The sequence below is a fragment of the Nannobrachium achirus genome (genome assembly GCF_963921795.1).
Source record: "Nannobrachium achirus genome assembly, chromosome: 12".
Lineage (NCBI taxonomy): Eukaryota > Metazoa > Chordata > Actinopteri > Myctophiformes > Myctophidae > Nannobrachium > Nannobrachium achirus.
Window position 1 is genome coordinate 30,399,192 of NC_137832.1, and position 26,242 is coordinate 30,425,433.

At 43.7% G+C, this 26,242-nt stretch overlaps 1 protein-coding gene across 2 annotated transcripts in view; it reads right to left on the reverse strand.

Annotated features, from left to right (window-relative positions):
- unc5db (unc-5 netrin receptor Db) overlaps positions 1 to 26,242 on the reverse strand; it is a 274,433-nt gene that overhangs the window by 52,625 nt on the left and 195,566 nt on the right. Inside the window, exons 8-11 of one of the 2 annotated variants that reach the window (XM_080739512.1) lie at positions 24,639 to 24,671; positions 22,574 to 22,762; positions 14,764 to 15,135; positions 8,002 to 8,086 (exon numbers count right to left, since the gene is read on the reverse strand). In XM_080739512.1, coding sequence (XP_080595638.1) covers positions 8,002 to 8,086; positions 14,764 to 15,135; positions 22,574 to 22,762; positions 24,639 to 24,671 — 679 coding nt within the window. The remainder of the gene's footprint in view (positions 1 to 8,001; positions 8,087 to 14,763; positions 15,136 to 22,573; positions 22,763 to 24,638; positions 24,672 to 26,242) is intronic. The other variant, XM_080739513.1, reaches the window with a different exon arrangement.

Genomic DNA, 26,242 nt, shown 5'->3' on the forward strand with positions numbered 1-26,242 from the left:
CAATGACAAGGTTATGCGGGGGTCCCTGCTTCATCTTTCTCTCAGTTAAGGGGTCCTTGGCCTGAAAACGTTGAAGACCCCTGAATTAGATTATGGGATATTTTATGGTTTACGGGAGCACTATGACATCAATTTTACAATTCTAGATAGCCTAGACCTGGAGAGGTTGTTACAATACAAAATTGAATTACACCTAGTTTTGCACATGATGTGGTCTTATTAACTCTCGTCAGGGCCTCATTCTAGGAATCGTCAGGCATTATGTCCCCTAGTTTCTCCTCTCATTTGTCTCTGAGGGATGACATACTGAAATAGATTCCTGAAATGAGGTCTTTAAGATTGGGAGGGATTTGGAGGATGTCATGATAGCACATGTTTGGCGTATTCCAGACATGCGAGTGCAGAGAGACGTGAAACCAAGGACAGAGAGACAGGAGAGACAAGGTGGCCATGCCACCAGGTATCGTACTGTTGGTTTAATGCAGTGTTTCTCAACCTTTTTTCTGCATGGGTACACTTTTCATGTCCCAAGAATCCATGGGCACACCAACAAAATACGGAGGTGTAAATATCGTCACTGTCGGGAGGAAACCTTGTACTGTATCTCCAAGTTTCAAATGTGTACGTTTCTTCGCAAAGTAAAGCCCTGCTTCATCATACAAGGCTGTCGCACAACAGTAGTGAAAACAGCCGATCTGCAAGCACACAACGCCTCGCACCGCGAGGGGTTGTGTGCTTGTAAATCGGCTGTTTTCACTAGTTTAAATCATTTTTAAAATGATAAATACAATACTGGCTTTCAAGCAGTTTCAAGGGGCACACATACAGTACTTGACCCTTCTCAGGGGCACACCAAAGGTCCCCAGACACAGTGGTTGAGAAACACTGGTTTAATGTTCCTGTCAATCTAACTGCAGTTCTAGCACTCTGCTTTTTGCACATGCCGTGACAGTTCTCTCTCTTTCTCTCCATATCAAATTATAACATTTTGTTTAACGCCGGAGAACATTGAAATAAATGCTAGTACACCAAGTCAAATTCCATCATCAATTGACTATCCATGAGGATCCTGATGAAGACGTCCCTGTTCATAATTTCCCAAAGCATCTAGCAATATTAAAACATTTTAGCTGTATTTTAAATCAAGGGTCTTCAACAGGGGGTCCAGGACCCCTAGGGGGTCCTCAGAGTTACTATAGGGGGTCCTCTAAATCTTTGTGTGATAGAAAGCGCGAGGCATTGTGAGCTTGTAGATCGGCTATTTTTGGCAAAGAGCTTTGGTGTAGAGGAGAAAAAGAGCAGACTAAGTACAGAGTGAAAGGTCAAGTTTATTAAGTATTGATGGTTCAAGTGGTTAAATATCTGAAAACACAAATTGACATGAATCCAAAATGAGCTATCAAATGATTAAACTATATGGAATCTATGAACAGGTTGTGGGGGTCCCTGCTTCATCTCTCTCTCAACTAAGGGGTCCTTGGCCTGAAAACAATGAAGACCCCTGTTTTAAATAGCAAGTTCTCCGGAATTCAGTGGAAGTGCAATGTGTGGAAACACTTTCAACATACGGTAATACAACAAAGAGAACACTGCAGGGAATCAAAGTAAAGCATCAACTACACATCGACAGTGCAATTTAGATCCAGGTGGATAGCAGAAATAAACCTTTCCCGAGTTTACATGCCATCTCAGGTTTTGTTCCACAGTACTGTACTGTGCTTTACTTGGATGGGAGATTCTAAATTGTCAATACAGGTATGATTTTGAGAGCGAATGCTTGCCTGACAGCCGTAAGCGACCTGTCCAGACATGACAGACCAGATAGGCTTGAGCCCTGTGGATAGCTAATGTCTCTGGCCGAAGGCTGACACATCTCAGCCAGGTACAGAATTCATGTCAACCAGTGGGCGGTTTCAATTATACTGCCAGCCAGCGATATAGCACAGCAGTAGAAGTAGGCTAGTACAGTGAGAAAGAGTGGGAGCAAGATTATCATATTAGGACTGAATCGTGATTTCAGATGTCCAACCAGGCAGTCTGGAGAGTTTAATTACAGACTCTTCAGAACAGCAGGAAGGGTTACCTGGTACCTTTTCCTCCACCAGAAGAACACGCACATCACGCGCACACACACACACACGCACGCACGCACGCACGCACGCACGCACGCACGCACGCACACGCACATTTGCTGGCTTGCCTGTTAGAAAGTCAATTCAAGGCTTAGATCACATTCACATTTTAACAGCACTTCTAAAACAACATATGCTGTCTAGAGTACACATCTGACATAATGTGAGCGATGGATTTCCTTAGTGCATGAATGTATATGCCAAACACAGCAATTCAAAGTAACGCTACGGTTAATTAAACAAAACGCCAACTACAATCAATTTTTCCCCATTCAAGTCCTCAAAAACAAGCACCTCTCACGATGACTGTATCCCCACTTCTCCCCCTCCAGGCACTGTTCCTTAGTTAAATATTGCACCAACATGTGAGTCCACGGCGCTCCACGCTCAAAGCCCTGTCATGTTCCACCTCTCATCTGTGAATTTTTTGGAAGGTCCCCCTTTCTTCTGTGACTTTGTTCACGCTGAGACGAGCAAATACGGCGTGACACATCAGAGAGCTGGCCGGCCTGGTGTTGCACCGCGGGGAAGGGCACCCCCCCCCCCAGTCCATTGCTTGGTCATTGCCTGGCCGTGATGGGAATATATAATATACCAAGATGAAAGGCCTCTAGAGTAGAGGTGTAACAATATAGTAACTGAATCGAAAAATCGATTTTAATTTGCAATGATCTACTATATCGTTTGCAAAAGCAAAATATCATACCGTTTTGGCTTCTATCGTATCGTTTTAAAATGCAGATAATCGGTATCGAATCGTTTTGCAATGAAAATAATCTATTGTATGGAAAATAAGTATTTGTGCCTTGTATTTGGCCATTTTAAGAAGGAAAATGAAAAAGAGGAGTTTAATTAATTATCCATTCCATATAGCTACTCTTGGTCTATCGATAAATGTGTGTAATCTCTGTGTTCATGTCAAGGTGCGGGTTTGTCCATATGTGTTGTAATATAATGTTCATGTATTTGCTAGAGAAAATGTTTCACACAGATTTACTTTCTTTGCAAAATAGTTACAGTATCGATTTTAAATCATTGAATCGAATCGTATCGCCATGAATGAACCAATATCGTCCAAGTATCGCATCGTCAACTGACAACTGTGTATAGTGATGCGTATCGTATCGCTATCACAATGTATCGTTACACCCCTACTCTAGAGACATCTACTGTAGCAATTTGCTACCCCCCTCCATTGCGGGTTGTCCATCAGCGAAACGCTGCATTCCTCACTGCCTCCACCGTTGCTTAAACAAGCCACCCGAGGCCGTGACTCGGTCCTCAAGACTGACACGCTGTTGACAACATCTGGTGAGAGTATAACCACATATTGACTCTCCCCCCCCCCCCCCCCCCCGCAGAAGCAGGGGTGCAAAAAGAAAAGGAGAAAAAAAAAGAAGAAGAAATTGGAGGTTTGACTTTGCCTCCTCTGAGCCTGACGGCTAAATTAAGCGATATATTGTAGAACCCTGGGGCGCTCAGCACCAACTTAACTTTCTCCGTAGCAGATCAAAGCCCGGACCACCACCTGCAAGACACGTCTACGATCCTGTGTTCATGTGTGTGTGTGTGTGTGTGTGTGTGTGTGTGTGTGTGTGTGTGTGTGTGTGTGTGTGTGTGTGTGTGTGTGTGTGTAAATGAAACCCCTATGAATGACACCCGGAGGGCTCCTGCAGAGAGGAGGAGATAGGCTGCGGTGCTCGCTGTGACCCATCTGTCAGAGAGCCCAGCGGTAAGAACACAGGGACGTGGGCAGGGGGTCCGCTGAGAGGATGTACATGGAGAGGGTCACTGGAAGATATGACATTCTGTGTGTGTGTGTGTGTGTGTGTGTGTGTGTGTGTGTGTGTGTGTGTGTGTGTGTGTGTGTGTGTGTGTGTGTGTGTGTGTGTGTGTGCATTGCAAACATTTTGAACATAATGGTCACAAAGGTCCTTCAGGGACCTCTACTTTAAAATTATATTCGGCTAGGAACAAAAAGCTACACTTACACTTACACTGCACTTACTTAAGAATAGAATAGAATGTATTAGACAAGATATGCACTTGAGCAATATTACAAGATAGTGATGAACATTATTCTTTTCAGTGTGCAGAATACTTCAGAATCAGTTCACACAAAAGAAGATGTCAACAAATCGTTCAGTGCTTGACTGGAGCTCTGGCTGTGTAATTCCACTCAACTGCAAAACAATCCAATGATCAGAGTTCATCCACGAAGTCAAGACTATTTGAAGAGTCAAAAAATGTTCAATGTCGTTTCCTTCCTTTTTTAACTTCTTGGGGTCAAAGAATGAAGTGAAGGCGATAGAACTCAAGGACAAGGACTTAAGAAAAGAGAATCTGACAGCAGGCTGCTTAACTCATTTAGTGCTCCTGAAATTAACGGATTAAAATGTCCAGCGTGCCTCCCACAGGCTGCATCCACGACCGTTGTCTTATTTTGAAGGCCAGAAGTCCATAGCGTAAACACTTCCGGTTTGACGTCATCACGTCATTCACCGGAATCGCTCGTCATCAACATAATGTTGTGTAATGGCGGATCGGTGCTTTTCAACATGTGTTATATAAGCGAGAATCTACTGCCATCCTCCCTTTAAAAGTGTTGTATTGAGATAATGGACATTAAGATGAGATTCCCCGTCTGCCTCAATGTTATGGGATTACTATTTTGTGCTCGTGGATCCGTGATGATGATGAATCGGCGAGGGCGATCGTCTCAGGACCTTCCGCCAGGCTACAGGGTAGGAGAACCGCCGTTATAGTAATAGAGTACTTTTCGCGAGTATACTCGGGATCGGCACCATGTGCTACTCGAGTATTTTTCACGAGTATTCTCGGGATCGGCGCTAATTGAGTTAATTATACAGCGGCGCATGTTATTGACGTGGGTCTGCCTGATTAAACTATAATCTGATGATGGACTACAGGAATCTATTTTTGATAAGGCTGAGATGACACCAAGTATATTTAATATTCTTGTCTGTCTATCACATAAGCACAATCTCTCTCTCTCTCTCTCTCTCTCTCTCTCTCTCTCTCTCTCTCTCTCTCTCTCTCTCTCTTCATTTCATGTCTTTCATGTCATCATGTAGGTCAAGGTTATGTCCTGTAAATGAGCATATGCTGTACACTCCAAGGTTATGGTCATTGTATTATGACATAATAAAAGATGATGGATATGGAATGCATAGTTGTGGCTTTTATAAACTATGGAGTAAAGACATTCTATCAATCCATTTTTCAAGGAATGTGAAGTGATAATTTCCTGTTTGTTTATACTACACGCATCACACGCATAGCTTGATTACGACTGTTATAATCATTCAAGATATGCATTACGCATACTAATTTACAAAATATTATTTTGTATGCCTCTCCTCCCCTTTTCTCTAGCAGTAATGCAAAACAAACGTATGACAGTATGATAGGTAATCTGATTGCAAACATATGCATACAATATCTTAAGAATCATCACATAACTCAAGGAACACCTTGAAATGTTGTCTAGGATTTTGTTTGATTTAAGTCTTTTCCAAAGTGCTGGAGCAAGAAAACCTCCCTTACTTTCATAAAGGATCGTCCAGTGTACCTTATCGTCACTGTCGGGCAGAAACCTCGAATCTCCAAGTTTCAAATGTGTACGTTTTTCGCAAAGTAAAGCCCTGCTTCATCATCCAAGGCCGTCGCACAAAAGTAGTGACCGCGAGGCGTTGTGTGCTTGTAGATCGGCTGTTTTCACTAGGTTAAATCATTTTTAAAATGATAAATACAAAATGAACGGTTTTGGAGATACAAGGTTTCCACCTGACAGCGACTTTATGCTAAAGGAGATAAGAAAGGAAGCAATGAAGCGCATTTAGAGAATTTGACCAGCTCTTATCATGTCTGCCTCTAGATACTTCTGGGTCATTGCACACTGTTAGGAACCATCCTAAGCAAAATGGAATAAGACTATTCAGATGCAACCTCAAAGCCATTTGTTCACCCTGCTTCACGAGAGACACAAACTCAAAGATCAGATTTGGTTCACTGAATGAAATTCAGTCATTCATTCGCAGGGACACGGTCAGTGAATCCTTTGTTCGGTGAATGAGATCATGAGCCATACTTATGTATCCTTCCTAGTAGCCACTAAGTGACAGGCGACAGCGACTGGGAAACAGTGTAGCAGACGACCACACTTGGTCGTTTAGTAGCTTTTGTCACTGTTAATGTGAACTCAGCATTACCGCTACTTAAATCAGCTAACACAGAAAGTCTGTTCAAACCTTCCCTAAAAATACTGTGGCCAGGGCATAGCCAGAGAGAACACCACAAAGATCATTCATCAGATCACTATACTTTATCACTATACTATTATATACTAGTGTTAAGGCCAGTCCATAATCTCTCCGAAACCAAACTTTTCGTCAGAGAGTTCCGACTTTCCAGCGTGCAGCTTTACAAACTCTAATTCGGGGTAATGCTTTTTGGGAGTTCAGAGTGAAGTCATTTTGTAGTTGAACCGGACCTTTCCAACGAAAAGTTTGGTCTCGGAGAGAGTATGGATAGACCTTTACTGTTCCAATTCTGTCTGTTCCAATTCTGTCACTTCCAATCTAACTTATTTATATGAGTTCTCTCTGTCCTGTTGGATACAATTGGTATCCCATACTGAACATATATATTATGTTCAGTTCCACAGTATATTATTTAAAGCAATGTCTCAAAACAATCTCAGAATTTGTCTGTGGTTGGCCCGTAGGTGGACTATGGAGGTCTGTGTGGTTGGTCAATTTTATCTGCCACACCCACTTTGCCATAAAGAACATACACAGTCAAAACCTCCTTGACATCAATTTGCTTGAAATTCATTCCATGGCAATTATGACGCCAATAATACAGCATATTAAACTTGCAACTGCATAAACTGTTTCAGCAATGCTTACGAGCAAATCAAAAACTGTGTGAAAAGTGAACCGAGCTATGTTTGCCCTAATTTCATTTTTTTGTCCTACAATTTTGCAAACCACTTGTCAATTATTTAATGTAATCCTGGGCGGCACACTCTCTCTGCTAACCTGGGGCGAGCAACGGACTGACCTCATGCCTATGTATGAGTCTTTTCACCTGACAGGGTGGAGTTTCTCCGGCTGGACGTAGCGCCTGGAAGGAACACATTATTCCAACCAGTTCCTTTCCCCTCCATCAAGGTGGCCAGGGGGAGGCAGTGTAGAGCAGGGGTTCCCAAACTTTTTTGTCTCAGGGCACCCCATGAATATTTTTTTTATCCGAGGCACCCTTACATTATAATTTTCACTCCCAGCACCTTATATTTATAGCATATCGTCGTTATCAGGTGGAAACCTTGTATGTCCAAAACCGTTCGTTTTGTATTTATCATCTATAAAATGTAGTAAACTAGTGAAAACAGCCGATCTACAAGCACACAACGCCTTGCGATGTAAGGCGTTGTGTGCTTGTAGATCAAATGATTTTATATTATCAAATGATCTCGCGGCACCCCTGGACTGCCGTAACGGCACCCCAGGGTGCCCCGTCACCAACCTTGAAAACCCCTGGTGTAGAGAGACCAGGATTACTGCATGTTATTTTGTGAGGGTACCTACCCTAGGGGCCATTTTGCCAACCCAAGGAGAGAACATGCCCACAGTGTTGGGCGACAGCGCTACCGACTGCACCACGTGCCCCCAATGGTGTAGTTTTAATGAAAGTAATGACACATGAATAAGCAAAGGGCGTTTAGATGAAAGGCGAGAAAGGAGGACATGGAGGATGGATGGACAAAGGTGACAGATGATAAGATAGGTGAGCAGTGACAGGAATAGATGGCTTGTATGATACTTGGGGTAAACTCTCAGCTCACCTCTCCTCTCCCTGATTGATCACCATGTACATCTCCCAGGACATATCTTCTGCCACCGCGCCATGGGGCACCAGCAAGCTGACCCCTGGAAAACACACAACAAATATGTCAGTGGCAACAACTCCCAAAGGCTGACAGCATAGGGCAAGCTAAGGTCTTATTTAGAAAAAATAATAATAATAATAATACAAAAAAGTTCCACTGATCCTCTGTATCCTTCATAGCATCATTTCAAAAAGTTTAATAATCCAAATTGCTGGAGCAAGAAAACCTCCCTTCCTTTCATAAAGGATGGTCCAGTGTACCTTATCGTCACTGTCGGGCAGAAACCTTGTATCTCCAAGTGTCAAATCTGTACGTTTTTTGCAAAGTAAAGCCCTGCTTCATCATACAAGGCCGTCGCACAAAAGTAGTGAAAACAGCAGATCTACCCACGAGGCGTTGTGTGCTTGTAGATCGGCTGTTTTCACTAGGTTAAATCATTTTTAAAATGATAAATACAAAACAAAGTTTTGGAGATACAATAATAACAATAATACAAGAAAATAAAACAAATAACAAACATGGTATTCATAATTTGAATAATGGCACACATACATTTTTGATATACCGCTGAAAACTGGGCTGAATTAAATTAATCTACCCAGGTTTTATAAATCATAACTTGTGCTTTGTATTTTTCAACCTTATAAAAATAAAAGTCCTTTGAGAGACAAGAATCAGAAAAACAACCCCAGCACAATCTCTTCTGTACACTTCTCTTCTCTGCTTTTTGATCTCCCAGCTGGGGGTTGTTGACGTTTGTTGTTCCCTAAACTTTTGCTCATGCAATAGCTCTCAAGAAGAGATCACTAACAATATACACACACGTGTGTGTGTGTGTGTGTGTGTGTGTGTGTGTGTGTGTGTGTGTGTGTGTGTGTGTGTGTGTGAGAGAGAGAGAGAGAGAGAGAGAGAGAGAGCGAGAGAGAGAGTGTGGGAGAGAGAGCATGAAAGCAAACGCTTTTACAAAGGATGTTCACAAAAGCAGAGGGGGAGATGTCAGATACAGTAAACAAGCTTTCTGTCCAGGGTCTTTTTGGAAAACGGGTAGTTAAATAAACATACCGGTATTCCACATTGCAGTGTGGTGATGCCTTTGTTGTTACATCTACCTGACGCAATTAAAGAAAAGTAAAACGCAGGAAATTGTGGGGATAGATCCTCATCCCATAACCTGAGTTCTTAAAATCACAGTTAAAAGGTCCCATCATTAGAGCAGGAGGTGTTCCCAGGGGTTAGAACCGACTGAAAATAACTTTGTACTTCAAGTTTAAAATGGTACTAAATATTTTTTCAAGTGTCCAAATAAATTCCCAATACTATCAAATTATCTCGTGGCACCCCTGGACTGCTGTCACGGCACCCCAGGGTGCCCCGTCACCCACTTTGAAAACCCCTGCATTAGAGGTCCAAGCAGCAAAGCTTCAAGAACCCAGTTGTTTTTTGCTCTCAATATTGTCTCTGATAAAAGTGTTTGTGTAACAAAACCATGAGACCTAGAGACGCACCAGGTGAGTTGCAAATTCAACAAACTACTCCGGCACATGGAATGGCCCTCAATGACCTCAAGGTGGCGCTGTAATAATGAAGCCTATATTTTCGTAATTATCTCTAAAAGAGTTTGGCCTTGAGCCAAACCTCTTTCATCATTTTAATCTCTCAAGTCATGTGCATCTTCGCTCCGCTGGTCCTCTGCTCTACAAATCTGCTACAATCTTTCTCGACATCTCATCGGGAGCCGCTGGGCAAATATACTGTAGCAATGTGAAACACGTTCTCACTGAAGGTGATAAGTTTCATCAAATGTTTCTGAAAGTAGATTCATACCTCAACAGAGTATCCGCACGGTGATGACCAGGATGAATCGTTTTAGGGAAGACCAAGAATTCAGATGCTTGGAACTCTCTAATGTTTTTGCTTGCAGCTATGTATTAAAATAAAATTGGTTTGCACTGTACAACTCCATGGGTTTCTTTCTAAGGAAAATCCTGTTCAACTGTTTTGATTAAACTCTCAAATACCTGGAACGCGCCCAAGTCGCGTTAGATTTGAACCACTTTAACCATTATTTTATGCTTTAACTATTGAAAAATAGCAGATATACAAGCCCACTGCGAGCTTGTAGATCAGCTATTTTTTTAATTCGTGAAAATGTGTGCAAGTCTTTGAATATATCTTTGACCCGATCTTTAACCCGACTTCTAAATCTTTCCTCTAAATCAGTGTTTCTCAAACTTTTTCATGTCAAGGACCCCCAAAATTACATTTACTTGGCCGCAGACTCCCATCTCAAAATATGTTGTTCCGGAGACCCCCCAGAAGCAGAGATTTGAGTTACAAAAGTTTGCTTTGAAAAAATATATATTGAAAAATGTGCACACGTTTTCACGATTTTTCAAAAATAGTATATCTGCTATGTTTCAATAGTTAAAGCATTAAATCATTCTAGGCCTAAATGGGTTAAACACCGCTATGAGATGAAACAAGAGCCACTACGCAGTGCCGTGAATGGTCGCCAGTTCAAAGGCTTAATGAAGAGTGGCCAGTGTGGATGCTGTGTGTGATGAGTGCTGCACTTGACAGGAGTGACTTCAGCGCTCACACCTCTCAACCAGAGAGAGACAAAACCCACCGAGGGACGCTGATTACCCTGCATCCTCTTGAGGCAAGCCAAGGGCCCTTGGTACCCACACACACACACACACACACACACACACACACACACACACACACACACACACACACACACACACACACACACACACACACACACACACACACACACACACACACACACACACACAGGCAGGGTGTCGCATCAAATTCTGGGCCCTGGGTACAAGGATTCACTGCGGGGCCCCCCATGAATGTTCTTCATAGGGGGAGGGGTTTTAACCCATTTAGACTGGGAACGCATTATTTTATGCTTTAAAGCTATACTGTGTAAGTTGCTCAACAAGTGGTCAGTAGCGGTATTGCTTTTTTCGGCCGTTTTTCGCCCGGAGTCCGGAACGTGGCCGCAAACCACCGCGACCGATACGAATCCGTAGAAGAGGGGTAGAACGTAATTTTCTTACCAGGATTTGGGGAGTAAGAGGTTAATAATCCTTCACCATGTAAAGTTGTAAACACTGGTTGCTGAGGGAAGCTACTTCCTGAAGAGGCGGCAAGCACGCTGTGATTGGCCGGTAGTGTATCATGTGTATATGATCCGCGATGTTATTGGCCAACGTATACACAACGTATACGGATGATGCAGATGACGTAATTTTGCCAGGAAAACCGGACCCCGGCCAGGATAATAGAAAACATATTTACAGAAGGCTTTAGGGGCTGAAAATAACGGAGTGGGTGTTCTAAAACTTTAGCGATTTAACTCATGGGATGCCCACGAGGTGTCTACACGCCAATCTCTTTGATGTCTCTGGAGGCCCACGACGCGTTGACGTGTTTACTGTATTTACAGTATTAACTTTAAATCTCACCGTTAGGTTGGGGCTGCTAGTCGCTTCGAGTCGACGCTGAGAGCATCGCGCGGCCATTTTTCTCCGTATACTCTAATGCATTTCCCCATCTTTAACGCCCTTTATCTCTGATGTTTGTTTTATGGCTAAAACTGTGGTGGGGTGCGGCAAAATGTCCAAATTTTGATCGGCAATGAACAGCTATGATCAACACTGGTCTATACAGAAAGTTACACAATAACATCCTGTCTGCGCTCATGTGACCAAGTGACGTCATGGCGCATGCATTGACGCAGCAGGGCCGGATTCAATACAATGGTGGTGGGCCTGGGCAGCGAGAGGGGATAAATGGGGCAATCCAGGGGCACCCGATGTGTTAACAGTTAGGACAATTTTAAGATTTGTTTCATATAAAAAGCTACATAGTATAACTTTAACTATTGAAAAATAGCAGATCATAGATTGTAGATCTGCTATTTTCGTGAAAGTCTTCTGCAAATCCTTCTAAGGTTTTTTGAAAAACTTATGTTTCTATGTCAGTGGTGCTCAAAACTTTTCATGTGAAGGACCCTCAAAATTATATGTATTTGGCCACAGACCCCCCATCTAAAAATATTTAGTTCCTGGGACCCCCCAGAAGCAAAGCTTAAAAAATACATATAAATACATATATTCAAAGATTTGCACACATTGAGCTTGTAGATCTGCTATTTTTCAATAGCTAAAGTATAAAATAATGAAGGCCCCTCCACCTTGGGCCCTAGTAACTCAGTTCCCCCCCCAACCCCCCCCCCCCCCCCCCCCCCCCTTGTGACGCCCCTGCACACAGGACCCCAGCAGAAGGGTATGCCAAGTGCAACGTTGGTTCACATTGGCTGTTGACCTTCCAACAGCGGCAGCGGCACTCTCAGGCCCTCGTCCAGTTTGCTGCGTTTGTGCTGGCGGCCATGATAAGAATGTGACCTCTGTTTGCCTGAGAGAGAGACACGCGGAGGTTGCAGAGGAATAACAATCAGCTAACCTGCATGGGGAACGGCACTGACAGGATCCTAGCAACAGTTTTACAGCAGATTATGAAGACAGATAGAGCTTCATTAGCCATTATACGCTCGCTGCAGCCTTGCTGCAACTTTAATGGACTTTAGACGGCCGTGGATATAGTCAGAATGTGACCTCATAATTGAGTTCTGCTTTAACCCTCAGATTCCGGGAACGCGCCCGAGTCGCGTTAGATTTGAACCACTTTAACTATTATTTAGTGCTTTAACTATTGAAAAATAGCAGATATACAAGCGGAATACAAGGGGAACTGCTATTTTTGAAAAATCATGAAAATGTGTGCAAGTCTTCTTTGACCACCGGTCTTTGACCCGACTTCTAAATCCTTCCTCTAAATCAATGGTTCTCAAACTTTGTCAAGTCAAGGACCCCCAAAATTACAGGTATTTGGCCGCGGACCCCCATCTCAAAATATGTTGTTCCAGGGACCCCCCAGAAGCAGAGATTTGAGTTAAAAAAAAATTGCTTTGAAAAATATATATTGAAAAATGTGCACACATTTTCAAGACTTCAAAAATAGCAGATCTACAAGCTCTGTGAGCATGTATATCTGCTATTTTTCAATAGTTAAAGCAGTCAATAATAATTCTAGGCCTAAATGGCTTAATTAGGCATTCCCAAAGTTTCACGCATTTGTGTGCTAACCTTGGGTTTTCTCTACAGTTCAGACGCTCATCCACGGTTGTGGTTAAATAATTCCTCCCCGTCTGCCTCGTTCCTGCAGCTGCTCTCCATTAGTAGCACAGTCACTGCAGGGTACTTCTATGTCAAATGGAACTGAACAGGCATCTTGTAACGCACATCTCTGATGTCTTTAACTACAGCATTCTTCACACTTGCTGATGCTGGAAGAGGGAATTTGGATTTTTTGTTTTATACTCCTGCCTATTCCCATCAGAGACAGAGAGACAGCAAGGCAGGAGCCAAAAAGCATACTTTAAAAGCAGCTACGTCTCTACGTTGGTGTATTTGAAAGTTGCGCTTTATTTTTAAATGGTGAAATGGCAAATGGTGCTTTATCCAAAGCACTTTGTAATATGCATTGCATTCACACACCAACCTGCTCATTGGAAGCTCTTATGGGTTAGTGTCTCGCTTGTACTTCCACACTAACCCATGGGGGGCCAGGGACTGAACCGAGAACCTTCTGATTTCCAAGCAGCCCCCCATTTTTCTCATAATCTATTTTTCTTCTACACAGGAACAATCCAGACTAGAGAGTTAATTTACCTGAACGTGTAAACATGGACTCTACACTAGTTAAACACTCTGGATTTAAATGTATTTATTGTGGGGTTGCTGAAATGCGAAACCAGTATGTTATACCAAATCTCTATTGGTCAAGTATATTCTCCACAAAAATAATACCGACAGTACAAAGGCAGGGCCCTTAGCCAATGAGGAGCAGCGTTCTTGGTGACATCACCAACAACAGGTGCGACCTGATATAAATACCGGTAACAACAACGCATGGGCTCGAGACCAGTATGTTATATCAGTATGTTATACCAAAACTTTATAGACCAAGGTTATTCTCCAAAAAAAAAACACCGACAGTACAAAGGCAGGGCCCTTAGCCAATGAGGAGCAGCCAAAGGGTAGATCTTTGTGCCCATACATGGTGTTCCATGCGAGCCCACACTGTTTCGTAGGAACAGTATTTCTAGTTCTATATTGTATTTTGTGATGTTGTTCATTTGCTATAGTGCAGGGGTTTTCAAAGTGGGTGACGGGGCACCCTGGGGTGCCGTGACTGCAGTCCTGTACTTGAAGTACAAAGTTATTTTCAGTCAGTTCTAACCAAAATGGCTATTATCTCAACGTTTTCCTCGCAACATAATCACTAAAATATCGTCACTGTCGGGCAGAAACCTCGTATCTCCTCATGTCTTTTGCCCTGCTTCATCATACAAGACCGTCGCACAAAACTAGTGAAAACAGCCGATCTACAAGTTGTGTGCTTGTAGATCTGCTGTTTTCACTAGTTAAGTGCATTTTATAGATGATAAACACAAAACGGACGGTTTTGGACATACAAGGTTTCCACCTGGCTGACAACGACGATATGATATAAATATAAGGTGCTGGGAGTGAAAATTATCATGTAGGGGTGCCTCGGATTAAAAAAAATATTTATGGGGTGCCCTGAGACAAAAAAAAGTTTGGGGACCCCTGCTATAGTGCTCGCTAGATTCACCTGTGTTGGGCACCACCAGCCGTCCCCCGGGGTGTCCAAACTTGCCGGTGGTCCTCAGCTGTTCTTTGGTGGCGGGGGTGCTGAGGGGCCCGTTGGGGGTCAGCAGGGCCTTCTTGCGCCGGTCCACAGTGGTGGCGGTGCTGCAACAGTCTCGGCTCAGCCCCCGCGGGAACGTCTCTGGCAGTGGGGGGGACTTGGCGTGGAACTCGGCCCGCTCTGCCACACCTAGTGAAACCATAAAGGAGCTCTCAACTTTGACCTTGATGTCTGGCAGGGGGTCGAAGGTGTCCTGGAAGCAGAGGGGCGTGGTGTACGTCCGGCCCACTGTTAAGTCTGACGGCTGAATCGCAGAGTTGAGGAGAAGCGGGTTGCCTATGGAGACGGGAGAGACGATACAGACAGTCATCCTGGTACGTGAGCACCCCACTTAGGGCTGTCACGATTATGACATTTTACATGACGATGAATTTTCTCTCAAATATTTGCGATTAACGATTTAATTGTGTCTTTGTCATTGACAATTACATTTCTGTTTGGCTTTTAGGCTTTGATGTTGCACATGGTAGATATGAAACATAATCTAAATATACAAAGAAATTACTGACATATTTGACAACTTTATACTTAAAAAAGAACATTGATAGTGGAAATAGCCGATCTACAAGCTCACAACGCGTCGCGATGCGACGCATTGTGAGCTTGTAGATCGGCTATTTCCACTATTTTTTACTTAAAAAAAACATATGAACATTTTTCAACATGGAAACGATTATGACGATTATGAAAAATAATCGCGATTATGTCAAATAATTGCGATTAGACGATTATGTAATAATTGTGACAGCCCTAACCCCACTAACAACTCTGGAGCCTCCAAACTCTGAAACCACGCATCTCCCATGTTTAAACTGTTTATGTTTTTTTTTCATGAATTAATGCCCTACTTCAGGTGTCTTCAACGTTTTCAGGCCAAGGACCCGTTGTATAGTTGAGAAAGAGATGAAGCAGGGACCCCAACAACCTGTTCATAGATTCCATATAGTTTCATCGTTTGGCAGCACAATCGAATCATCAGTGTATTTTGAATTCATGTCAATTTCAGATAATTTAACCACTTGAACCGTCAATACCTAATTAACTTGACCTTTCACTCTGTACGTAGTCTGCTCTTTTTCCCCTCTACACCAAACCTCTTTTCCGAAAATAGTCAATCTACAACCTCACACCGAGCTTGTAGATCGGCTATTTTTGGCTAAAGTTCTCGGAATATGGACGCTAGGGTTCTATCACACACAGATTTGGAGGACCCCCTGTAGTTGTTCCAGGGACTTTGAGGACCCCCTCGGGGTCCCAGACCCTCTGTTGAAGACCCCTGCCCTACTTCATCATACAAAAGTGTTGCACAAAAGTATTAATTCATTGATCTGTCCCAGCTATACACTCTTAATTTATCTCCAGATCGCGTCGATCCACAGGGAAGCGACGGACAGTCTCTGTAAATTATTTTCTTTTCCGTGTGGAAGAATACATGTTCGATCGATGTTTTAACAGCGTGAAGTTACACAGCTTGCGTGGGTCTTCAAAATAAGGTACAATCAATGGGGATACATGCTGGCACTGTCTACTGACCTGAATTAATAAATACCTGGCATTGCATCTGTTAAAATCAATTCTGTAAGTGACTGGCAGTGTAGTGAGGTCCTGGGGTTATGGTAGTGGAAATGACAGATCTACAAGCTCACAGCACGCTGCAAATTCATGCCTGTGCTCCCTCTGTAGTCCAGGCGTTTCGGGCAGTATTTTGATGGAATCGTGCACTTTATGAAAGAAGCATGAAATTTGGCACACAGTTAGAACATGCCATATGGAACATTTTTGGCTATAGGGGCATCGCAGATTTGTCTTGGGAAACTTGTGGGAGCCAATTAAAGTTGGGCTCCCATAGACTTTACTATAGAGTAAAATAATACAAAAAATAAATATGCTTTAAGTAGCATGTGAGGGGTCAAACTAGGTGTTTTTCGGGATTCTGAATCCAATGCAAACATTTGTTTTGCAGGAAAAACATTCCTTGGGCTAAAAACGGACCCCATAAAACTATGGTTTAGTGATGAGTCATCACTTTTCAAAGTTTTGTGGCGTCCGTTTCTCGGAAAGGAATGTTTTTCGTGTAAAACAATAGCTTGCATTGGATTCAGAATCCCGAAAAACACCTAGTTTGACCCCTCACATGCTACTTAAAGCATATTTATTTTTTGTATTATTTTACTCTATAGTAAAGTCTATGAGAGCAACTTTGATTGGCTCCCACAAGTTTCCCAAGACAAATCTGCGATGCCCCTATAGCTAAAAATTTTCCATATGGCATGTTCTAACTGTGTGCCAAATTTCATGCTTCTTTCATAAAGTGCACGATTTTTGCCTGAAACGCTCGGACTACTGGTCATTTATTTTGATCAGCGGTGAGGATAATTCATCCCTGTTTCTGGTCAGACAGAACTAAATACGTGCATTTCCTTTTGGGAAATGGAGATTGTTTGATATTCATGTTTGTTAATAATGACACAATTTAACAACGTCATCAATTATGCATGTTAACCACACTTTGGGACAATTAGTCTTTTTTAAATAGATAACATATAAAATCTACATTTTGTGCGCTTATACCAAGGGTCTTCAACAGGGTGTCCGGGACCCCTAGGGGGTCCTCAGAGTTACTACAGGGGGTCCTCCAAATCTTTGTGTGGTAGAAACATTTTTTTCTCCTTTTTTATATTAACCAGAGAAGGGGGAAAAGAGCAGACTAAGTACAGAGTGAAGAAGTATTGATGGTTCAAGTGGTTAAATATCGGAAAACACAAATTGACATCAATCCAAAATATGCTGATGATTGTGCTGTCAAATGATGAAACTATAAGGAATCTATGAAAAGGTTGTGGAGGTCCCTGCTTCATCTCTCTCTCAACCAAGGGGTCCTCGGCCTGAAAACGTTGAAGACCCCTTTTTGTATATAGAGCTTAAGTGTATAAGTATACAAATCGAACCGTGATTACACGGCTGAACAGTGTAATATCCGTGCGCCAACCTCAACCCCAACAACACCTGCCCAAAAGCATCCCTGGCACCGGAGACTTCATTCCGCTGAGCGGGCAAAGTTATAATTCATCACGGGTAACATTCACCCTGCACACCTCTTCTATCATATTGGATGCTCGACATGGGAAGTTCACACCAGTGACCAACCTTCAACTGCAACTAAAACAGCACGTCTTGGCAAGTGACCAGTGGTGAGGGGAGGATGGGGGAGCGGAGGGGCACAACCTGGACAGGAGGTCCAGGGCTTGGAGCCACAGTCAGCATGTTGAATTTAATCAGTTTAGGCCTCGAATTATCTAATGCTTTAGCTATTGAAAAATAGCAGATATACAAGCTCACAGCGTGGCACCAAGTGCCGCGCTGCGAGCTTGTAGATCTGCTATTTTTGAAAAACCTGTGAACATTTTGCAAATCTTTGAATATATCTTGAAGCGAACATTTGCAACTCAAATATTTGCTTCTGGGGGGGGTCCCTGATACATATTTTGAGACAGGGTCGTTGGCCAAATACATATAATTCTAGGGTCCTTGGCATGAAAAAGTTTGAGAACCACTGACGTAGAAACATGCATTTAAAAAAAAAAAAACAATGATTTTGAAGACAAAATCTGGTCAAAATTCAAATTTTCAAGATTTTTCAAAAATAGCAGCTCTACAAGCTCGCAGCACGAGTGCCGCGCAGCGAGCTTGTAGAGCTGCTATTTTTCAATAGTTAAAGCATGAATAAATAATACGCAATAACGCATACCCGGTCCAAATAGGTTAATTAACCAGCTTGATCTCCATAATCCATCTGCTGGACGGCGTCTCCCCTGCTATATACACATATACAAAGTCCTTTTCGCTTGAAGGACGGGAGGCGGGGGTGGTGAGGTGGCGACGCCTGGGGGGCACAAGGGGTGGTAGGTGCCTGCCCTGTAAATGAACAGGAGCGAGTCCTTCAGCGGAATCCCAAAGTGGGAAGCCAGACAACGCGCGGACGGAGGACGTGCTGGGAGTGTTGTGCTGTTAGTTCTCCTTCAGTGAACCGTTTTCGACAACTCACACCCCAACAAGAAGGAATAAACCGACAAGGGGCGGCAAAACTGCCGCCCACCGCATCGATCTGGCAGAAACTCCGACACCCCAGCAACCGCCTGCTGCCCCCTCCACGCGCCAGACCGCACGCACCAGTGTGCCAAGATAACAGCGGAGTCACAGAGTCCTTGCCGCCCCAGCTGTTGCCTGGTGAGGGGGCACAAGGCAGGAGGCTAATGTTGTTTTATTTTTAGGGAAATCGTTAATTACAACAGGACAGGGTTCTGTGTTGAGCGTTTTGAGTGGGCGGCGCAGGCGCTTGTGTGTGTCTTGTGCGCGTGTACCGCGTGTATGTGTGTGTGTGTTTTTCCCCTTTCTTTATCGTTTGTCTCAGCACAGTGGTAGTAATATCGTTGTTGCCAGGCAGAAACCTTGTATCTCCATAACTTTTTTTTTTCTTTCTTTGTTGAAGGTCAACAATAAATAATGGGTTTGGTTAATCGTATGAATAAATGTAATGGGAATAAGAATTAAAAAATGGATAAATGTGTTTATGTCCCGAGTTAAATCCCAGGGTATAGCTCCACCTGCAGGTGCCTATAGTGGACATCACTGCCCTATGGGTTGACATCAGGTCATAGCTGACATTTCTACCCATCTCCCCCCTTTGTCCGCCCCTCCCTTCTTCTCTACCTCCTCTCCGGTCCGCAGGAGGAATAATCAGATTATTACTCGAGTGTGCATCTTTAAGAATGGCGCCGCGCGAAAACGGAAAGGCAGCGGCGGCAGGGGATGGGAAGAAGTTAATGAAATGGTCTTCAGGTTGAATACCTTGAGGGATGGCTTTGGAATTGGGCTTCTGATTAAAAATCACTCAGAAGCAAAGGTAATGTGGTGAGACAGGGTCAGGGCCAAACGCTCATTCGCTCACCCGCTGCCTTCGTGGCGTTACTCCGGCTGCCGGAGAGGAGACGGCTGAAAGTGTTAAAGAAGCATCTTTGAGCACTGCCAGGCTTTTCTTGTTTTGTTCCCTAGGAGGATTATTAGGCGTGGAGAGAGGTACTGCTTGGCAATTATATACCCTTTAAACAGGTGGGGGGTTTCTCCCTGGAGAAAATGCATCTCTCCCCTTCTTGCCATATGTTTACAAAACACACGATAACAAAATGGATTCAGCAACACAGACCAAAAAACGGGTCAGTGTATAATGGTATTAAGGCCTCTACTGTAGAAACAAACTGGTGTTAACCCGTTTAGACCGGTAACGCATTATTACACGTTATTTTGTGCTTCAACTATAAAAAAATAGCAGATATACAAGCTCACAGCGAGCTTGTAGATCTGCTATTTTTGAAAAATCATGAAAATGTGTGCACGTCTTTGAATATTTTGTTTTCTAAATCCTTATAAGGTTTTTTGAAAAACCTATGTTTCTATGTCAGTGGTGCTCAAACTTTGTCATGTTAAGGACCCCCAAAATGATATGGCCACGGACCCCCCCATCTCAAAATAATACGTTCCAGGGTCCCCTCAGAAGCAAAATTTGAGTTACAAATGTTCACTTAAAAAATACACATTATTTAAAGATTTGCACAAAAATCGCAGATCTACTGTACAAGCTTGCAGCGCGGCACTCGGTGCCGCGCTGTGAGCTTGTATATCTGCTATTTTTCAATAGCTAAAGCATAAAATAATGCGTACCGCGGTCTAAACGGCTTAAAAGGATGAGAAGGCCACAGGATGTTGGGGGCTATATTTCAGAGGCTCCTTTGGCCCTGGCTGATGGAGAAGGGAACTGGGGAAGGAAGGAGCGATTGTGGCCCGGGCGTGGAGGGCACAGCAGGCGGGCTGCGGGGAGAGGAGAGAGGAGCTGGCCTATTTAAAATAGGATTGATGATCTGCCGGATGTGGCTCTGCCTCATCCTCTCCCCACACACTCCCTCCTGCCCGCCCCCACATCGCATGGCTGCCAAGGGCTGGGAGCACGGACGACTCCAACCAGGGCCGCGCTGGGGGGACAACTGTGGACGGCAGTGCACGACGAGGACAGGGGCGTCACGTCAAATTCTGGGCACTGAGGTACAAGGATTCACTGCGGGCCCCTCCATGAATGTTCTTGTTTAGACCGGGTACGCATTATTTTGTGCTTTAACTATTGAAAAATAGCAGATATACGAGCTTGTAGATCTGCTATTTTTGAAAACTTGTGAAAATGTGTGCAAGTCTTTGAATATTTCAAATCCTTTTAAGGTTTTTTGAAAAAATATGTTTCTATTGCTCAAACATTTTCATGTGAAGGACCCCCAAAATGATATGTATTTGGCCACGGACCCCCATCTCAATATATTTAGTTCCAGGGACCCCCCAGAAGCAAAATTTTAGTTACAAATGTTTGCTTAGAAAAATACACATATTCAAAGATTTGCACACATTTTCGCGACTATTTTCAAAAATAGCAGATCCACAAGCTTGCAGCGCGGCACTCTGTGAGCTTGTAGATCTGCTATTTTTCAATAGCTAAAGTATAAAATAATGAAGGCCCCTCCACCTTGGGCCCTATAGTAACTCAGTCCCACTCCCCCCCGCCCCTTGTGAAGCCCCTGGATGCAGTGCACGAGGACTCTGGCAGCATGTATGTCTGTCAGCGAAGGGGCGTGTGTGTGTGCGTACGTGCGTTTGTGCGTGCGTGCACGCTTCACAAAGGCTGAGCTGTCAAGGATTGGGCCGTGGATGGATCGCCCCACACTGCCACGATGGCTATCACTTGCACTAACCCAGAAGTGTCAGAGACAGCAATATGAATGCCTGTAGCAAGGCTAGCCCTGGGACAAGCCAGCCCCTCCCTCCCCCTGCCCTCCCCCCCCCCACCACCCCCGCCGGACACCCGCCACCAACACAAGTTATTGCTGCGCACAACAAAAAAAATTGAATTGATGTTCACTGTTCCGTGCGCCTCCACATTTATCCATCAGCGGGAGCTTTGGTTGGCCGGGGCAATCTGAAACCTAGAAGAGATTGGTTGGCCTGACAGACAGTCAAATGGGCGGGGGTGATGTGCGGGAAGGGAGGGGGGAGGGGGGGTGAGTGAGTGAGTGAGTAGGCCAGAGATTGATGATCTCCCTCTTCACAATAACAGAGGAGCAGGTCTGTCAAAATAGAAGGACAGGTCCTCTCACTGATTATGGGAGGGGTGTAAATCCTGGGAGCAGATGGGGAGGGGTATGCGCTGTGCGCTGCTCGATCCGTACAGACAAACAGCATCAATCATATCGTCTTTGTCGGGTGGAAACCTTGTATGTCCAAAACCGTTTGTTTTGTGTTTATCATTTTTAAAATGATTTAAACTAGTGAAAACTGCCGATCTACAAGCACACAACGCCTCGCGCCGCGAGGCGTTGTGTGCTTGTAGATCGGCTGTTTTCACTACTTTTGCGCGACAGCCTTGTGTGATGAAGCAGTGCTTCACTTTGCGAAGAAATGTACATATTTGAAACTTGAAGATACAAGGTTTCTGCCCGACAGTGATGATATGTGGGGTGCGGGGGAACGGTGGCCTTGACTGTGCGAGGAGGGGGTCTTCGACGATGGACAACAGCGCCGCCGACGCGGCCTTGCACGCGTCGCCCTCCACCCGCGGTGCCCGCCCCCCCCCCCCCCGCTACAGTAACACGCCACTGCTTTCTCTCTCTCGGCTCACCTTGACGGGTGGTCTTGAAGTTGAAGGACTGGAACCCCCCGGTGAGCGCCGACGAGTCAATGACGTCCACGCCGTACTCGCTCTGGTTCTTCCGGTAGAGCATGACGGCCACCACAAGGATGCCCACCGCCACCACGCCCGCACCGAGGCCCGAGTACAGGGCCACGTCGTTGCCCGAGCCGTCCATACCTGAGTGACAGGGAAACACACACACACACACACACACAGAGTAGGAGGCCTTTATTCAATGTGCTGCACAGAGACTCCTGTTGACAAGAACTTTAATTAGTTTCTTTTCATATTTACTGTACAATGATACAGTACAGGGGCCGTTTGAGCTGAAACATGCACAGTGTAAGTATCAATGTCTTTTTAACCCTCAAATACCTGGAATGCGCCTAGTTTGCGTTAGATTTTAACCACTTTAACCATTGTTTTATGCTTTAACTATTGAAAAATAGCAGATATACGAGCTCAAGCTTGTAGATCTGCTATTTTAGAAAAATCGTGAAAATGTGTGCAAGTCTTTGAATATCTTTGACCTGATCTTTGACCAGACTTCTAAATCCTTCCTCTAAATCAGCGGTTCTCAAACCTTTTCATGTCAAGGACCCCCAAAATTACAGGTATTTGGCCGCGGACCCCCATCTCAAAATATGTCCAGGGACCCCCAGAAGCAAATATAATATTAATTATTATTAATTAATTAATATTTGAGTTACAAATGTTCGCTTTTAAATAGATATATTCAAAGACTTGCAAAAAGAAATCTTGATTTTTCAAAAATAGCAGATCTACAAGCTCGCAGCGCGGCACTCAGTATATCTGCTTGTATATCTGCTATTTTTCAATAGTTAAAGCATTCAATAATTCTAAGCCTAAATGGGTTAAAATGTTTGCACATTAGCATGTGCCTTGGCCTCTTTTCCTTGAGAAAAAGGCACAGAGGCACTGGGCAGGAGATGAAAGCACCGCGATGGAGATAATCGTGCCATTATGGAGATGTTCAAGGACATCAGACCCCAGTTATGAAGGATTTACTTTGGCTGATGTGTGGCATGGAAAATGTTCAAAATGAAATGAGAGGTGGAATTAGGGGAGGATGGAGTGGGCCAGCTGTCCTATCTCTTTATGGTACATAATGCGCTGCAGATGTGACTAAGAGAACTTGTAAAAATGATGACCCTAAACGGTTATACGCCACACTAAAAGCCAATAACATGGAGGGTAAGGAGACTCTCTTTTCAGACCCACTGGTCTATATCCAATAGCGCTGATGGATGTCTAACTGAGAAGGCAATTGGAGCACATGCTTTGGAGCCGGTGGTCGCCAGTGGTCACCGCGAACGATCCGAGGCTAATTAATTAGAAGTAACCTTGGCAGTGTGATCGCTCACCAGATGCCCATAGAATCCCCTATTCAAACGCCCCAGTTGAATCACTGGAGCCTACCGTAGTACCGCGGACTCGAGGCACCCAAGGCGTGCATTTTTGCGAACGTGACAGGCTAATGAAGGCTCATTAGGTAAAAGCAGGATGCTGGTTGGGGCTGTGTGCGAGCTACAGCCGTAGCACCTGACAATCATTTCAGAAGGCGCGGTGCAGACGGGCCAGTGGGAGTGATTGAAAACCGCCATGGGAATGCGAGGACAGCGCTGCAAATTGGTCAAATTAGCTCATTTGCAATGATTACACTCCATTAATCCTCCACAATATAGCACATGTTCACTTGTCACAACCGATCTGTCTCCCAGGCTCAGAGCAGAAGCGAGAAGCGCAGCTGTGATGTCACGCTTGTCATAAATGGCGGGCACCAAGTTATGGCAGGAACGTGTAATGATTACTTGCTGGGTTTAAAAAAAAAAAATAGGAGTTTCTCAGATGACAGTCAAAATTCACGGTTTGCCGCTTAGTAAAGCCAGTAAGACGATGTACTGTGGCAAAAGAAAACGCTCGTCTCCTCCTTCGTTCCTCGCCCCGCGCAAAAAGAAAGGAAAATCAGGGCTCTAACTTTAAGGGACGGGGAGGGTTGGGAGATGAAAGAAATCCACAGCGGAAGACTCACTTTGAGGTTTAACATCATGTAGCAGCTTTCGATCTGCAAAGACAGAGAGACAGAATGAGACAATGAGAAGAGAGACAGAGGTGAGTAAAGTCCATGCCTGTGTGAAGTGACCCAGTCTGTTTTCAGATCCAATGTCACTGTGGAGAGAGATGCTCCTCTGCTGGCTATGTTGATAGACTACAAGTGAGTAGTAGATATTTAGGTTCAGTAGCGTGTTATACTCTGGCCTGTGACCCAGATAAAGGACTATAGGATGGGATTAGACGTTATTTGCCTATTGCATCAGAGTGGTATCATCTCCTTCCACGTGAGATAAAGATGGGAAACATTTAACTTTTTTCCCCCTCCACCATCAAAAGCTTCCAATTATAGGCTACATGTTGAAATACTATTACAACTACTACTATACTAATACCAGATGAATGGTAAAAAAAATAATCTGGTCCTCATTGAAAAACTGTTGCAAAGCATTTCTACTGTATGCCCTGCCCAAGTTTGAAAGTTATTGCATGTGTGTGACACACACAATAGCTGTTTAATTCCAAACTTGAAACATCCCAGAATGTTCCAATTTATTTACTCTTGCCATACAATGTGTCTCATCATGACATTCATTATGTCAGCAGAACACAGCAGTTAGCATTAGCACATGTATTGGGGAGCGGCATTCACATTGGGTCTTTGTCAAACATTGCTATGTACTATGATCAATTGCCATATGACAACCATAATTCCGTATGGTTTATATGTAGTAGCTCATGATTATGAGAGGGAAATGATGATTATGATTATGATGGTGATGATATGCCAAGCCTCTAGGCTCCATGGTGCTGGCCATTGTGCCCTGGACGGTTACTTGCCATGTTGAATTCAATTATTGAACTTGATCTATTGTTGCACTCACTCTTCGGTAATCAACCGATCATTGCAGCATGTTGCAGTATTTATTCAACTATCAGCTATGGAATGATAGTTTATAAAGCAAAGATTATCCAGACAGACATTTGATTCCTGCGACACAACTTGTTTTTGGCAGGCAGCCCCATAATGAGGTCTGAATATTCCTGTGAGCCCAGAATTTGAAATTCATGAAAACACTGTGTGGATGTTTAGGATTGGTTTAGGCTGTTCTCAGGAGGACAGAGATCCCAGCTGTCCCAAGCTGTTGTGTTTATTACAGAAACTAGGGTGAATTACATTTTCTAGTTTTACAGTTATTACTGTAAATGCGTTAACATGGGATCCATTGCTCTGAAACCTTTTGTCTGTCTCCTATACCTGTAGGAATGTTCAATGTTTTACTCAAGCAAAAGTACTGTAGCAATACCACAATATAAACATAAAAGTAAAAGTCCTATATTTAAAAATAAGTGAGTGATTAACTACTTCCTTACAGTAAAAATAGCAGAGCCCAGGTATAAAATAGAGCTTAAGTGGTTATGCCGGTATATGTTTTGTAATACAATCTCAATCAATAAAGCTGTCAAATAATTGTGATAAGAACTACAATATTTGTCTCAGAGATGCAGTGGAGTAGAATCAAAAAAATTAAATACTAAAGTTCCTAAAGATTTTAGTAAAATGATGTACGTTGTTACTTTCCA